The sequence below is a fragment of the Leptonotus elevatus genome, chromosome 8 (assembly GCF_054856555.1).
Source record: "Leptonotus elevatus isolate MCC_2025b chromosome 8, RoL_Lele_1.0, whole genome shotgun sequence".
In the NCBI taxonomy this organism is placed as follows: Eukaryota; Metazoa; Chordata; class Actinopteri; order Syngnathiformes; family Syngnathidae; genus Leptonotus; species Leptonotus elevatus.
Genome location: NC_141246.1, coordinates 18769440 through 18786371, shown reverse-complemented (window position 1 = coordinate 18786371; position 16932 = coordinate 18769440). Strand labels below are relative to the sequence as shown.

The 16932-nt window shown below is 39.9% G+C and overlaps 2 protein-coding genes across 2 annotated transcripts; one reads left to right on the top strand and one right to left on the bottom strand.

Annotated features, from left to right (window-relative positions):
• The first annotated feature begins 8654 nt into the window (after positions 1–8654).
• taf5 (TAF5 RNA polymerase II, TATA box binding protein (TBP)-associated factor) lies at positions 8655–15842 on the top strand. Its single transcript, XM_086083531.1, has 11 exons — positions 8655–9086; positions 9437–9668; positions 9742–10057; positions 10318–10481; positions 11110–11245; positions 11342–11462; positions 12286–12415; positions 12529–12693; positions 14072–14249; positions 14332–14509; positions 15355–15842. The coding sequence occupies exons 1-11, from the start codon at positions 8678–8680 to the stop codon at positions 15567–15569; spliced, it is 2244 nt and encodes a 747-aa protein (XP_085939657.1). The 5' UTR covers positions 8655–8677; the 3' UTR covers positions 15570–15842.
• On the bottom strand, positions 15821–16932 carry atp5mk (ATP synthase membrane subunit k). The gene is made up of 4 exons (XM_086083532.1): positions 16848–16932; positions 16210–16310; positions 16027–16117; positions 15821–15941 (listed from the first exon to the last, which is right to left on the bottom strand). The coding sequence occupies exons 2-3, from the start codon at positions 16294–16296 to the stop codon at positions 16028–16030; spliced, it is 177 nt and encodes a 58-aa protein (XP_085939658.1). The 5' UTR covers positions 16297–16310; positions 16848–16932; the 3' UTR covers positions 15821–15941; position 16027.

The following is a 16932-nucleotide window of genomic DNA, read 5'->3' as shown; positions in this document are numbered from 1 at the left end:
ATCCCATTACCTTCCAACACAAATTAACTGATAACTCAAAGCAAAGCTGCTCTAGGATTAAACAAACACAGCAGCTCAGGACTAAGTTCAGGTTTAGAAATTTACCGAAGGTGTGCCGATCATTATCGGCCAGTTAATTATCCTGAATGTTCTTCAATAAGTGTCCTCCAGTTTGTTTGTGCAATACAGCTTCCAACCTGGAAGAAGAAACACTCATTTATTTATCTAATTTCTATGGATTATTCATTCATGTATCCACACATTTAGAGCACAACGGCTGCTGCAGCTACACTCCTGTAATCAACACACACGGTTAATAAATACATGTTGGTCATGTTTCAAGATTACAAACAGAATTACGTTTATTTGTTAAAAAGTTTAGTCTGCAATCGTTTGTGAATAGTTGATTCTGTCGTATTTCCTTACCAAACGTCATTGTGTATATAGGCCGGGGATCATAGTAACACTTTTTGTTTGTATATGTGTAACTCATTGGCTCTTTGTGCTAGAGATCTCAAATTTGGGTTCGGATCGGTGGAAATCAACAGGCTCGGTACAAGATGTATTCTCCGAAGTTTGTGAATCCGTGAGAATTCATCTTGCAGAGCAAGGTTAGTATTTAACACGCAGTGGGAATTAGTGGGTTTGGCTGGCTGATACAAGTCTTACCTAAACTGAAAAAAAAGACAGTTTCCAAAGCCTCACAGCTTCTTTGCCTCACTTCTGGAGCGTCAGAGTTTGGAAAGTAAACAGCATGCGACTATAAGTTGTCGCTGACCTCTTTTTTGATGTCATCCTACTACCCTGCTACATTAGCAGGAAGCTAACGCTGCAACAACTGACGTTCCCACATTGGCAAAGTCTGTGGGCTGTGTCCGAATGTGCACTCTACTTCCTATCTACTGAAGGGTCACACCATTTTGTAGTGGTGTCCGAATGTCCAGGGAGCGAAAATGTAGGGCACTCAAAAATACCCACAATGCACTCTGAAAAGTAGTGAACATCCATGTTCACTCAACCGGGTTGATATAGACCACAATGCATTGCGAGTATGACTAAAGAGCGAGAATCAAAGCTTTGCGTTAAACATATACTACGGAAATGATTTGTTTTAGTTGAAAATATGTACAACAAAGGAACTAAAGTACAGTTTAAAAAAAATTTCATTCACAATAAAAAGTTGGAGATTTATGCATCGTGACAGGTACGGTGGTCACGTGATATGCGACGAGGAGAAAGTAGTGAGTTGGCTGTCTGAATCGCCAAACAGAATGAGTGCACTACATAGCTATTCTGCCATTTTGTCTGTTAATAGGGGAGCCCCTTCTTCAATTAGCTGAGAAGTTTCAACGAAAAATATCCACAAATAAACTCATATGGGATAAAATTACTAACCTTGCTCTGGAAGATGAATTCTCGCAGTATTTGTGAGTTCACAAACTCCGGAGAATACATCTTGTACCGAGCCTGTTGATTTTCACCGGTCTGAACCACTAGTGGTTCGAACTAACCACAGCGCGACATTGTGTTTGGGGCGTGACATGCAGCTGTGACGAAACCAGGAAGCTCAGACGCCGGGGTAAACAAACAAACCGAACATGGACGAATGGACTCTAGAATGAACTCTGTGCTTGCAGAATTATTCATCGTTTCCTTACTGAATGTTGGACAGCGAAAGGCGCTTTGTGCATTTTTAGCTGGTAAATATGTACCCCCGCGACCCTTGTGAGGACAAGCGGTACAAAAAATGGATGGATGGAAATATGTTTGTGCCCCCCACGACGACGAGACCGAAGACAACATTTTCATCCATGGCCGTGAGTGGTCAAAACAAACGTGCACAAGATGCCGCATCGCCCAAACAGCTCGATATATTGTACAGAATGTCCTGCCTTTCCTGAGAAAATAACCGTGGAGCAGTCCCAGATTGATATTGTGGACAACTCCCTTGAGTGAATCACAATATCAATCTGGATATTGCCAGGTTATGAAATTACCAGATGTTCTCCAATTTCATCGCTCAAAATGACCGTGGCATTTTTTTTATTTTACTGCATCACATGCTCTAAAAAAAGAACATTATTCGTAATAGCAGCATTGGCAGTGGAATAACTCATGTACCGTAGTTAGCAAGTGGTTTTTTGTGTGTAATTTCTTTCATATGCAGGATTTTAGAGGAATGACAAGTGGTCATTCCCAGAGGTGACCGCATCTATGAAAATGGACCGTCCGTCATTCATCAACGGCTGGGACAACCATTCGTTATTGTCAATCTGTCTTTATTTATATATCGCACTTCCATCATTGCTAAATTACAGCTGCTATTTTAGGACTGTCTGTAAATTAAATAACCGTCAGTAAACGGGAGCCGGTCAGTCGGTACTGACCCGGTTATTGACAATTCCGAAATGACGTCACAAGTCGAAATGGCGGTCTTACGCTGGGTTTGAAGTTGGATTTATCCTATTCTGAGTGTCTCATTCCGCCGTCAAAGCGTTTGCGGCAAATGTAAACAATAAAGATGACTAATTCCGATAAATTGTTTGTTGTTCTGGTTAACAGTAACTCCAAATCACCTTGTGTCACGTGAACATATGTCTTATATTTACATTTGCCTCGAACGTTTTCAGGTTGGAATTGACATAATCTGAGTGGGATAAATCTGATTTCCCACTTTCCTCGAATGCAGCATTTTTCCTTGGTGAAGCGATGCTCTCCGCTCATTAAAAAAACATTGGACTTTGGATCGTTGTTATTTGATTCGTAAGGATTATATTGATTTGATAATGTGATAAAATGTTGTTTTACTACTATAACAGCATGCCTGGTGTTGGAAAAATTATAAAACTATAAAAAGAGAAAATGAGGAGAGGTTCTTTAGAGAGTGCAGTAGTGAATTGTATGAGGCAGTTCCTCTTCTCTCCTCGCAAGTTGTCTAACAAAAACTGAGTCTTCTCTCCTTTTTGTGTAGTGTTTAATAAATGTCTAACTGGTAAACCTGACACCTGGTTTGTATGCTAGTCACAGGCAAAAGCAATACAATACGCCGTAGAAATAAAGTGTTGCATTGTGGGAATAGTAGAAATGCCCGGATGTTCGGTATTGTCAATTGACAATTGCATTGACAGACGAATTCATTATTCATCAACAAACGGACACCCGTCATTGTCATCGCCCACATCTGCTCATTCCATGTTTAATTGAAAATTCCCAAATGGTGGCCACTTGTAGGGCTGCCCTTCATCTTCGCAGCCATTCTAAGGGCAAGCGCCTGTAAGGCCAACGCACTCAACAAACCTTCGTGCAGGATCCACTTTTCCAGTTGGGTCAGTAATGAATAATGCACAGATTGCAGACCCTCTTACATTTCATCATCCAAATAGAAGAGCAGTGCGCTGCCTTCACACCCATTATTCTGCTTGGGTGCGCAATAGGCTCTGAGTTTGCTTCATGCACACAGACACCCAAGTCTACCGCTGCATTTACTTGTGCTGCATGCCAGAGAAAGAAACTGACAAAAATAGACGAAAATTATAAAGTAACCGTTCTTCAGAAAAACGTCATCACATTAGAAATCTGCTTGTCAGTTTGCTCTTATTTGCTGTCATGCTATTTTCGGCATTCCGTCTGCTCGTTTTCTGAGGGTACCTTCAACATGGCATTGCCTCCCCTCCAGTTGCCCCGCCCCTCCTATCCCCTGACCACCCCACCCACTACGCAGCCTCTCCCCACCACTTCTCCTCTCTTCTACTTGAGCAATTCCTACCTCTTCTAAGTCACACCTCATGAATTATTTACACCTGCATCACCACAGGGGACTTCTGCTGCGCTGCCTACCCGTTTATGGCTCAAAGACCTGCAACCACAGATTATTTTCTGAAAGGCACAAACTAATAATGCACTGCCTAAATTTGCTTGTAAGCATGACAGTTGAGTTGCTCTGTCCAGTCTGCCAAGTTGTGCTGCTGTGAAAACATTCAAACCAAACACAACATGGGGGGGACAAACATGATGAGCTGTGAGGAAGCCTAGTTTGATTGTCATCATTCACAGTAGATCATGTCCAGGGCAGCAGTGTGAAAACCTCCAGACAATTTAATGTAATTATCAATAAACTGTAGTACACAAATTAAAGATGCATGAAAATATAAAATGATTGTGTAAAAATGGTGAAGTTGAAGTCATGCGGCAGATGCGCCTTGTTCCACTTGTCACGGCTGCAGCATGGAACAGACATCAAAGATACTGTAGACCTGCCACGCCACGCCCTACCCTGTGCCCCCATAAGTACGTCTGCATCCTCACACATTGTTCTGCACAGCCGTGTATTATTAGCAATGATATTTTATGAAACACAGTCATGAGATATATGTCTCGTTTTAGATATCCTGTATACAATATGTTTCTTATTTACCCTCATCTCATTGGACATATTTAATTTGGAAAATTCATGAATAATAGTGGGTGGTACCTACATCTGCAGAATGCTAATTTGGATGACTGAGTTCCACAGAATGAAAACATTGTATTTACATAGATTGAGATGAATTTCAAGAAGGAAGATGTGGCAGTTATCTATGTTTTGTGTACAAAGCTGCCTGTGTTGGATGAAGCCACACCCTGCTGCCTCCTGATAGAGAAAGAAAGAATAGGCACATGCAGTGAAGTCATCAGTGAGGTGTGAAGGGAGGGGACGAATGAACATGCGCGCCTGCTCCCTCACCCATTTCATGAAAATCATGAAAGCCACGTGAGCAGTTGTGCATAACATTGAATAAGACTGCTCAATCAATTTTTATTTCCATGTTCACAATCCAGAAATAAAGAATAGAAAAATGGGAATATGTTAGTTTAGATTTATTATGCGTACAAATGGATCAAATATGTAATATCCCCTTTTCATCTGCTTTCAAATGTGTTGATTGCAATGCATCAGATAGTGTTTCATTTGATACATATCTTTATTTTGTTACTTAAAAAATACAACTTGAGCACAACAATGGAGTAAAACGATGCAATCTGGTGAAATGAAATTCTGACACCAGGCGATCCTTGATTTATTTGCACATATTTATGGATTTAAATGCAAAATGTCTTATCTGCATTATATTTAGTCCTACAATCGGTAAGGTTACTTTAACATTGTCAATCTATTTTTTTTATTATTAAATGTACAACACTAAGAGGGTGTATGTCAGCTCTGACCACGCCTTGTTAACGTGTCTCGCACACGGCAAGCAACCCCCATCTCTCCAGCACACTGAGAAACCCCCTGCAATGTTATACAACACCCTGCCGATTTTGCTGAAAAGCCCTCTTATGCTCCACATTATGCACTTTGAGCAATTTCATAACAGGAAATAGTACAACTAAAACTGTGGATCGGCATATATGAAGAATCCACAGTTATTTAAAGTGCCTAGGAATACAATACACCTTTAGGCGTGTCGTCAAACATTTTTGCATACAGAAAAATCAAGTATACTGAATTGAGTGGTTTATTGCACACACTTCAGCTGAAAATAACATGAAATACTGTACTGATATATTTCCAGAGTAAATATGCAAAAGACCACATAATATTGCTAATAGCTATATTGGAATGGGTGATACAACATTTCTTTAATGAATAAATAGTGATTCTCACCTGGGAAATATTGATCTTTCTAAAAGTGGATGACAGCATTTGCTTTTCTTTTTTTTTTTCCACGTCTTTGCTGTAACGTTTGACACCTTAATAATGAAGGTCATTTGTTCTTGGTGCTGGGGAGCTGCGGGTGGACCAGGGGTGAAGTGTAACTAAACTGCCCCCACCTGGTATGAAAAGGTACTTGCCATAAAATGTACATACTGTACATTTCTCTCAAAAGTATTGGAATGGTAAGGTCAATTCATTTGTTTTCATTGTATGCAGAAAGCAATTGAGTTAAAAAAAAAAAAGAAAAAAAGGAGCAAATCCTCTTGGTGCACTCTCTGACAATGAGTGTGCTACTGCCATCTACAGTTGTGGATGTGAAATTACACTTCATTCTGGAACGGCAAAAAATATATTTAAAAATCCCTAGTCTCCCCCCCACCTGGCATCTCAATGTCCCCTCCAAAGGCCGATAAATGAAAACAGAAATAACCTGTGGGTTTCCCCTAAACTGCTTAATTGTAAGAATTATCCCAGTTAACAAAAGTCATATTTTTACCAAGCTGTACTGTTGAGCTTATCTTACATCAATGTGCTGATCTGATCTGTATGTGATGGCCTAAATATCTGTAATCGGGTTGTGGCAAACAGGGACAAAGCCTTTTGCCAGATTACTGTTGAGGGGAATCACTGGCATCTGCACGCAGCAGCCTTGATTCACGAGAGAAACCAACATGTTTAGGTTATCCACTGCACTGTAACAAATTTCTGTAGAATCAACAGTAAAAAAATCACAGCATTTAAATTTTTTCATTTTTTTATTGTACAGTATTTAACTGTATACCGCAATGCATTATGGGTAAAACAAAGTGCATTATGGGTAAAAGCAAAGTACAGTGATTTGTTATATAAGTAGCGGTAAAATACTGTACATTTTACAGCAACTATGTTTTGGCACATATATATGTGGATTACATCTAAATACTGTAAAGATTGTTTGATTTTGGCGGGTATCTCTATAGGAGAAGCAAATAGCTGACCCTGTATTGTCACCAGAGCAAGGACAAGCTTGCAATATTTTAGCGTGAGGGCAGTCTGCATCGTCTTCACATCGCATTTCTCCAATACACAGGCAACTTTACAGCTAACATTAATTTATGCACTCGGTTGCAGAACGAGGAATAACTTTATGAGGGCGGCACGGTGAATGACTGGTTTGCACATCCGCCGATGCGCCCGAATTCTGGCGGAAGAAATGCGACGGCAGTCTATTTAAATCCGTCACCCTCTCCCCACTGTTCCATCGGTGGGTGCGCCGTGCCAGAACATACTGCACTGCTATATGCAGTGTGAAAAGGGCTTAAAACAATATATCTCCACAAATGAGCACTATGTGGTTCTCAGTATTTACACATATTTTTAGATGTGTGACGGAGCGCCTGTGACTGTCCGGTTGTTGGTGCCGAGGGTGCACACTCGACACCGACGCACGACACATGACACGCATCGCAAACGCTCACCTGCATTCTGCCGGGTCGTTGGACAATAAACACTGGACCAAACCGAAGCACTTCCGGGTTCCCACTTAGCGCTTTTGCCGCGCTTGAAGTGTCACATGGCTATGGACTATACCACAAAAGTAGTTTGGGTTATTATTTAATGTTGAGAGATTAAGTTACGGATTGTGAATGGATGATTTTTGTTATGGTTATTATATGTTGCAGATATTATTTATTTACATGCTTTAGTTATATTTGGTTACTTTTTGGTATTATACCCCATGATTGCCTAAATGGTTTGCCCGGAAGGAGGGGCTAAATTCATTTGTAGAGAGGGCTGAGCCAAGTGGGATGGCGAGTGACTGGCTACCACTGTAAGTTGCAGAAAAGACCAAAGGGACTTGTAAATATTGTTGGGATTGTTTGTGCACTGGACTTGCACTGTAAATATTTTTTTCACATTTTTGATGCTGTGTTGGTGTAAATAAAAACACCTCACTGAAGATTTTCGACTGCGCCATCATTTTTCCCCCTTTCCTGAAATGAACCCGGGGACAAGCAGTTTATCTTAAAAGCATGTATAAAACACTGTATGTGGCGTACGATTGTATCAAGTTTGCTCTAGATGCACATTTCATTGGTAAGAATGTAATTAGAAATGCTTCTTTTTAAAGATGGAAGTCACCTGTCAGCATGGTCTGTCCAAAGGAGGGAGGGTGTAGGACCTATCTGAAGTTTGTCAATGTCATTTCTTTTTAAGCACATCTGAATGTCCTTTTTTTTAAGCACATTTCATATGGCAAGCATAAACTCAATGGGCTTTAACATAATAAGCAAGATGTCAATGCATTCAAATTGCATATAGTAAACAAATAACCAAGAGCGATGACACGAAAATAAAGTCCATCTGGAAAAAAATTAAGCAAATGAATTCTATTTGCACATCAATAATAGGAGACTGAGTGTGAAATGAAAATATTGTTTGTTTATTAAACATGTAAACACGTAACAGAAAATATTGTATGAGAAAGTTGGGGGGGGGGGAAGCACATTTAAAAGAAGAGAAAGCATATATGGTCATCATTAAGCACAGTTCACATGTTCAAAAGAGAATAGGTAGAAATAAAAATTAAAAAAAGGTTAAGGTACCCTGTGTTCCTTGCATATTTTAACTGTAATATCTAATCGGTAAATAACTTTAACCTCTGTATTACTTTAACTATGAATGGTGGATGTAGACTGTGAAATTTGTTCATTTAAGAGGCTGTCATTATTTCTTACAGAAATCCTGGTATTAAATAACGCAGATAATTGTGTTGTATGTGAAAAACTGAAAACCACAGTGAAATTGTCAGTCAGGGTGGCAACGTAAAATGGCCGTCTCAGTACGCCATTTTGGCCAAATCCCACATTGTGGCACGTGACCACAACGGTGGCCTCTCGTACATGACGTAACTCATAGATAGCAAATCAGACGACAGTATGCAGCACCACGAGGGCTTTACTTTTTTGTACCATTGCACATGCGCATTTCATTTCGAAAATGGCGGCCGTACAGGGCGCTATGGCCGACGCTGTTGAAATAAAGGATATTAAAGCAGAACCACCCGTTGATACCGTTTTAAACAACAATGCCAATGACGGAAGGGTACTTTCTACGTCGCCCGGGCCCGGTGTTTCGGTTGGAAGTAACAAACCCGCGACAGGAGCTCTGGAGGAGAAGCAGACATTACTGGCAATTCTGCAATTTCTTAAAAAGAACCAACTGTCCGAGTCTGTCGACATTTTGCGTCGTGAAGCTGGATTACCGCAGGATTTGTTCGATTTGAAGGGTGATGATGCGTCCTCCGGTTCTGGAGGTGCACCAGGGACAGTGGAAGGAGGAGGTCTGGATGCAAACTCTCTTCTGAACCGAGTGACATCTTCCTCTGGAAACCAGGCGCCAGTCAAAGGTACGATATAAAACTTTGCTCATGAAGATTTTATTTTTTATTTTTTTTGCTAAACGGTAACAGATGTGATGTAATGTAAAATTGTTTTATATTTTTTAAAAGTTAAGATTTTTGTAATTACAATTGACACCCCCAGCACCCACCCACCCCACTTTTCGTTTATGTGTACAGTATTATTTTTTTCCCCACACAGGATGTTTTGTTCCATTCATTTGACTTTTTTTTTTTGTACAGCTCGTTCAAAGTGTGCGAAATGGTCACATTGGGCTTAACGATTTGGAAAAATTTAAAATTTCTAATTGCGAATCAAATATTTTATGCTAATATCGAGATGCTAACTTGTGTTTCAGCTCCACCTGCAGAGGACCAGCCGGATGTAAGTGTGGTTTTGTCTGCTTACAGCCAGCAAGGAGACCCAGCTCTCTATGAGGTTTATTACAGCGGTTTAAAAAAGTTTATAGAAACAGTTTTGGACTGTCATCGAGCAGAACTGTCCCAGGTTTTCTACCCACTATTTGTGCACATGTACCTGGAACTGGTATACAACAACCATGAGAATGTGGCCAAGGTGTTCTTTGAAAAGTGAGTTTTTGTGATAAGATCGTCTTCCTCTGCTTGTTTGCCATTCCAATAACATGATGCCACTCCATCTCAGGTTTAGGGGGGATCAGGAGTGCTATTACAGAGAAGACCTCCAAGTGTTGTCGGGTTTGACAAAAAAGGAACACATGAGAGGCAACGAGACTCTGCTCGACTTTCGCACTAGCAAGTTTGTCCTGCGCATCTCTCGTGACTCGTACCAATTGCTCAAGAGGCACCTGCAAGAGCGCCAGAACAACCAGATCTGGAATATCATCCAGGAGCATCTCTACATTGACATCTTTGATGGCATGCCACGTAGCAAGAGCCAGATTGATGCCATGTCTGGTAGTCTGGCTGGCGAGGGCAAAAGAGAGGCCAATAAGGCAAAGGTTAGTGTGCTGGATGTAAAAAAAATACAAGACAAAAATTTGAATGATAATAATACAATTATAAATAGCCACATAAATGTATATACTCTCCACCAAGTAAATGAATGGCCTAAAATCCTGAAAATAATACACAATGGGTTTACATGATGCACAATGAACATTAAATGACAAAATCTGGCGGGAAACTACTGAGAAAATTAGCTGAGCTTTTGTGACAGGCTGCCAACTCACAGGTGCCTCTTTCTTCCACCTCCTTCTAGGTTTATTATGGCTTGCTTAAGGAACCGGAAATTGAACTGCCACTTGATGATGAGGACGAGGAAGCGGAGAACGAGGAGGGTAAACCCAAGAAGAAGAAACCCAAGAAGGACAGCATGGGCTCCAAGAGCAAGAAGCAGGATCCCAATGCACCTTTACAAACAAGGTATAGATTTACATTTATCTGTGGATAGATAGACAGATGCACTTTATTAACTCATTCACTGCCATTGACGGCTATAGACGTCAAAAATTCATTTGAACTATTTCTATTAGTTTAATTTTTTTTCCCACTTTTGTTAACAAAAGTATGAAAACTAATTTTTTTTATTGTACATTTAGAACAGATATAAAATTTGTGATTAATCATGACTTAACTAGTGAAGTCATGCGATTAATTACAATTACAAACTTGAATCGCCTGAAGCCCCAAATTTTTAATAATGTTTTCTTTTTTTATTCATTCACTGCCATTGATGGCTATAAACATAAAACAAATAATTTAAACTATTTCTATTAGTTTAAATTTTTTTTCCCACTTTTGTTAACAAGAGTATGAAAACCTAGAATTGTTTTATTGTACATTTAGAACATATATAAAATTTGTGATTAATCTTGAGTTAACTAAGGAAGTCGTGCGATTAATTACAATTAAAAAAATGAATCGCCTGTCGCCCCTAATTTTTAATAGTCTTTTTTTTTTTTATGAATTTATGGCAGTGAATGAGTTAAACAGATTTTGGACTTTCATGCAAGCCTCATCAATTTCCTGAAAACCGTGTTGTATTTCTCAGGATACCTCTTCCAGAACTAAAGGACTCGGACAAACTGGACAAGATCATGTACATGAAAGAAGCCACCAAAAGGATGCGACTGGGGCCAGATAACCTCCCTTCCATTTGCTTCTACTCTTTTCTCAATGCATACCAGGTCTGAACCATGACTACTCACTTTTCAATTGGGGTTATAGTCAGGTCAATGTGAACTAAATTGTTATATCCTGTTTTTTTGTCATGTTTCCCATAGGGTTTAACTGCTGTGGACTTCACAGATGACTCCAGTTTAATTGCAGGAGGCTTCGCCGATTCCTCAGTCAGAGTGTGGAGTGTTACTCTGAAAAAATTACGCAAAGTCAAGTCAGCAGGAGGTACAGCAGCAATCAAATTTGCTTCCACCAAGGCCTAAAACAATTTGGCTTGTAGAGCTGAGCACTTCCGTTAATTATCTATTCTCGTCGATGACGATGCCCACCTTTCGCCAAGTGCTTCCGCATATTCTGCGAATGCTTTATGACGCGAAGCCTCGCGAAAATACGCGGAATGAGAGAGAAACTACCGTAAACGTACTTCAATCGGGGCTTAGTCCGTGTATTTTTTTTTCGAGGCTTTGCGTCATTATGCACTCACCGAAATGTGGGTGTTGTCATCAATGGGAAGTGATGATTAACGGAAATGTCCAACGCTAATTGCTTGTATTGTGAATACAGGCACCCGATTACCGCGTAACACGATACAGGGAAGTGAAGCGCTTCCTAGCAATACGCCAAACAAAATTATATTATTAAAATGATCATTATTTTCTACTGAAACAAGACCACGACAATGTTGAGGCAGTTTTAATACTGCAAATATTGTGACATCTGTAATTAGCCTTTTTTTTTTTTTTTATCATCATCATCATCTAGCGAACCAGGTATGGGTGGTTCTCAGAAAGTATGGTCAAGGAGTGTGATATGGTAGCCCCAAAATAAACTTGAGAAATCATATGCATTATACTTTAGACTTATTATTTTAAAGAATTTTTGGGCTGACTTCCCTTTAAAAAAAAAAGTTTTGTTAATTACAAATAGAGTATTTGTTGCCATTTTCCATGAAGTGATTTTTTTTCACCTCCTACTAATGATTGTTGTCATCAAGCAGTATTTTGTGCAAAAGGAGCTAACTTAGTGTTGTTTCTCTCTTTCACTAAAGACTTAAATCTGATTGATAAAGAGTCAGATGATGTGCTGGAGAGGATCATGGATGAAAAAACAGCGAGTGAGTCCAAGCTCCTGTACGGACACAGTGGTCCTGTTTATGGTATCAGCTTCAGCCCAGACAGGTAAAAAGCAAATGTCCCCCACCTAGTTGCTGCCTGGATCACATGCTGTCCTCAATGATTTGCTTCAGCACAAAACCCATGAACAGTATTATGACCAATGACGTGCTCTTTAGGAACTACCTGCTTTCGAGCTCTGAAGATGGCACAGTGAGGCTGTGGAGTCTCCAAACTTTTACCTGTCTGGTGGGCTACAAAGGCCACAACTACCCTGTGTGGGACACCCAGTTTTCTCCTCATGGGTACTATTTTGTCTCCGGTGGACATGACAGAGTGGCTCGGTAAGAATTGTGGACGCTTGTTGCCTCACCAATTTTGAAGACCAACCCTGTTTGTGTGACACTTTGGCCTCGTTTCCACCGCCGGTATCTACTCTACTCTACTCTACTCTACTCTGCAAAAGCCCCGTCTCCACCAACAAATCTACCCGGCTCTACTCTACTCTACTCGCTTTTTCTGGTACCTGCTCCTTTGCGGTTCTAAAAAAAAAAGTAGCCCAGTTCCAAAACATGACGTAATTATTGTGGAGGACAATGATTGGTTCGAGACATGTCGTCATCAACGTGCAGCTGCGCAAACCACCACCCCGGGAAAACAGCTGCCATTAACGATGAAGAGAGGACAACAATGGCTTCCAAACAGATTAATGCTTGGACTTTTGAGGAGGTGCAAACCTTTTTAATTTCCTGCAAACCTTTGCTGCAATATTCATTCGATATCTTCAGGCTGGAATAAATAGGCACAAACCATTGTTTGCGCTCTTTATTATTTTTGCCCGTGTGTGCAGTGCATGCTAGCTGCGGTCGCTTTAGCATGACATCACTGGCGAGGTGAGGAGGGGCTCCCGGGTGGTGGCCGTGGCAGTGGAGATGCACTGCTTTTTGTTGTAGAGCAGAGCAGAGTAGGGTAGATACCGTCGGTGGAAACGAGGCTTTTGAAGCAAGTGCAAAGACCCACATTATGTACTTGAAATAACCAAACTCTGTCTATAGTGATACATACATTGTTAGTACGCTGGAATAATCCAGAGGTGAAACCATGTACTATCGTATAATTTTACATCACATCTTCCATTTCCTCATAAATATGATAGTGTATGAGGAAAAATATGAAGTTTTATCCATATACAATATACTTGATAAAACATTAAGAAACTAATATCTGCTTACCATATATGAGCAGATTTAAGAGAAACATTGAATTTTGTGACAAGGCATTTTTCATTTTATGTCATCAAAAATCACATTCGATGCAGTGATGAAATTATACTAAGTAGAATTAGGGCTTGAGCGATTAATCAATTCTATCAATAGTTTGAGTTATTCTTATTTTTTCTTAAAGTTGCTTCCGTAGTTTACAGCACATTGCTGCCAATATAGTGAAGCAGTGTTACCAACTTAACAATTTGCTCGCTATATTTAGCGACTTTTCTTACACCACTGGCAATTTTATTTTTCATATAAAAAAAAAAAGACTAACGAGTTAAATTTGCACTAAAAAACAAACATGAACTGAATCAGTTTGATAGTTTTCTATATGATAAGAATGCAGCCCGGAAAGCCACTCACAAAGTCGATCGTGCACAACATTGCCAAAGACATGGTGCCCACAAGGTGAACAAACTATCTCTTGATCTTGTCTAATATCTCCTGCCTTCAGTCTATGGGTTACAGATCACTATCAGCCTCTGCGGATGTTCGCTGGTCACCTGGCAGACATCACTTGCACCCGCTTCCACCCCAACTCTAATTATATGGCCACGGGGTCATCTGACCGTACGATCCGCCTGTGGGATGTCCTGAATGGGAACTGTGTTCGCATCTTTACTGGTCACAAGGTAAAAATGTAACATTCTTCTTACATTGCGGCTTCAATGCGCTGCCGAAGAGAGGTCTAACATCTTTGTACCGCATCTTTAGGGTCCAATCCACGCTCTGTCATTCTCTCCCAACGGGAAGTTTTTGGCTTCGGGGGCCACTGACGGCAGAGTTCTTCTTTGGGATATTGGTCATGGACTCATGATTGGAGAGCTCAAAGGCCATACAGACACCATCTACTCGCTCAAGTTCAGCAGGGAGGGTGAAATTCTTGCCTCTGGTGCGTGCTTCGCTGTAGTTGTGCTATAAAATGCTCCATCCAGCCAATCTAAAAGGCTTGGTATGTTGGTGCTGATTTAGTATCATGTAGAGCTTCAACTCCATATGTAAATTATTTTTTATTTAATGGATAAATCAGATTAGTTTTATTTGCTATACCTTTATTCAAAAGCAGGACATTTGAAATTGATAATGCGGAAAAGGCACAATACTGATTTGTTTCGTAACATCAGAAAATAGGCAAAAATGTTGGCCATTGTTTTCCAAAGTAAAAGCATGTTTGCAAATGATTCATTTGAGTCAACAAAGATAATCCGTCTGCTTTCGTGGAGGACTACAGAAATGTGGTAATCACAGTCGAGAGGCTGAATTACCAAGAATTTGGACAATGAAAAAAGTCTAAATAATTAATGATCAAAAATTTATTAATTTGATCATTAATTAGTCAATTACTCATTGCACCTCTATTGTAGTAGTGTAATGCATCTGCAAACAAGTGGGCAAAAGCTAATCTGTGAGGACTGGAGGGTCACGGTGTGAGTCACTAGGGACAAAAAGATTAACACAAAAAAAGGCTACTACTCATTGAGGAATGTCTGTTGATTTGCTCTTGAGGTGCAGCACTGTTTTCACGCCACTTTTGCTGACATCTCTCCTTCCATGCCAATATGTGTGTCACAACATACAGTGCAGTGCAAATTGAATTACCAATTGAGAGATAAGTACAGTAAAATAAAAATGTAATGTAATGATTTAGGGCTTAACAACCTGTTCAGGGATGAAACAAGTTTGTATATTGATATGTGTGTAATACACATAGCTATTTAAGTATCTTGTGTCTCCCAGGCTCTATGGACAACACAGTTCGCCTGTGGGATGCCGCTAAAGCATTTGATGATTTGGAGACTGACGACTTCACTGCAACTACAGGACACATTCATTTACAAGATAATTCACAGGAGCTTCTGCTTGGCTGCTACACGACTAAATCCTCACCTGTCCTTCACCTCCACTTCACCCGTAGAAATCTGCTCTTGGCAGCAGGCGGCTACAATCCATAAGAACCTCTACTGAATTGAACTTGAAATAGTTTTGATATTTTTGGACATTTGTTAAAAGATCTATTGATGAATGATGCATTTCATGTTCTGCAATTCTTACACTTGACCGTGATGTAGGACTAAATGCGTTGTCCTAATACGGTGCAATTATAACTGATAACCATGTTAGAAATAATTACAAGTACAGCTCAACATGCGGCTGTCACTTTTGTATTATAGTGTTTTTATAGATAATCATGTAAATAAAAGTGTTTTTTATGTTTTGGTCATAAATGGTCTTTATTGTTAACACATGGAAACCAAACAGTCATTATATTCCTAGCGCATCCAGCTGCCATCTCCACTCCCAGCAAGCCAAAATCAAGTGTACAACTGCAAAGGAGAGAAGCACAAAACAGTTCACTGATGTAAAATGTATTTTAGTACAATGTTAGAAAAGAAGATACTGCATACTTACGTTACTTCTCAGTAACTGCAGCTTGTTTCTTGGGCTTCAATTTGAAGAAGAGGATAATTGCTGCTATGCTGGCATATGTGGCCAAAACGCACTATGAAAGAAGTTAGTCATGAAACTAATGCATACTCATATTAAATAAATGAGGTCTATAATACAGAATGTATAAAGCTAGCGTTGACTTACATTTCTCCTGCCTAGCAGGGTGAATGAGTTGAAATGCTTTGCAATCCCAGTGAACTGGTGCTGGCTTCCTGCGTCATGACCTCCCATGATGATTAGTGAACCTATAGCAGGATTGGTCAATAAATTCATCATTCATCAATGTTGCACTTGATCGAACACAAGTAGAAATGTCAAAACGTTTAAGAAGTAAAATATAGATTTTAACTTGTAATGGTTTCTTATTGGACAGTACACATAGAACGATATGTGCAAGAGGCTACAACAGAATTCCAGCACCTAACTTGCAGCTATCGCATGTCACCTCAACTTGATTCGTGTGAAAAACATGAATTAATGCAATGTAATATCCTCACTGAGTTAATTTTACGCGTAATTTATACTTTATTTTCCTGCGGGTGAAAGATTGTAACCGCAGCCCATCTAGTCTGACATTGACGGGTTGGTTACTCTCGCTTGTTAGCATACAAAGCTAACAGAGTCGTTTACACAGCATTATTGTTTGCTAGCGAATGCAACAACGCCAAACACTTTGTATATGTTAAATGTGACAAGGAAATGTACGCATTTAAAATGATACTGTAGCAGCTATCAATGCCAATTCCAAAGTAAACAACGACTGAATCTATTTGTATTCTTACCTGGAGTACAAGACCCTTGACGAGAACTTGAGAGGATGATCGTGCCCTTCAACTGAGGCCTCGCTGCTAGAATTGAAAGGAAGTC

Bases quoted from the DNA above. Each gene is read 5' to 3' on its own strand.
- taf5 (XM_086083531.1), top strand. From the start codon at position 8,678: ATGGCGGCCGTACAGGGCGCTATGGCCGACGCTGTTGAAATAAAGGAT. The intron at 11,463-12,285 runs GTACAGCAGCAA...CTTTCACTAAAG, and splicing joins CAAAGTCAAGTCAGCAGGAG to ACTTAAATCTGATTGATAAA. The intron at 12,416-12,528 runs GTAAAAAGCAAA...CGTGCTCTTTAG, and splicing joins ATCAGCTTCAGCCCAGACAG to GAACTACCTGCTTTCGAGCT.
- atp5mk (XM_086083532.1), bottom strand. From the start codon at position 16,296: ATGGGAGGTCATGACGCAGGAAGCCAGCACCAGTTCACTGGGATTGCA. The intron at 16,118-16,209 runs GTAAGTCAACGC...CTTCTTTCATAG, and splicing joins CCCTGCTAGGCAGGAGAAAT to TGCGTTTTGGCCACATATGC.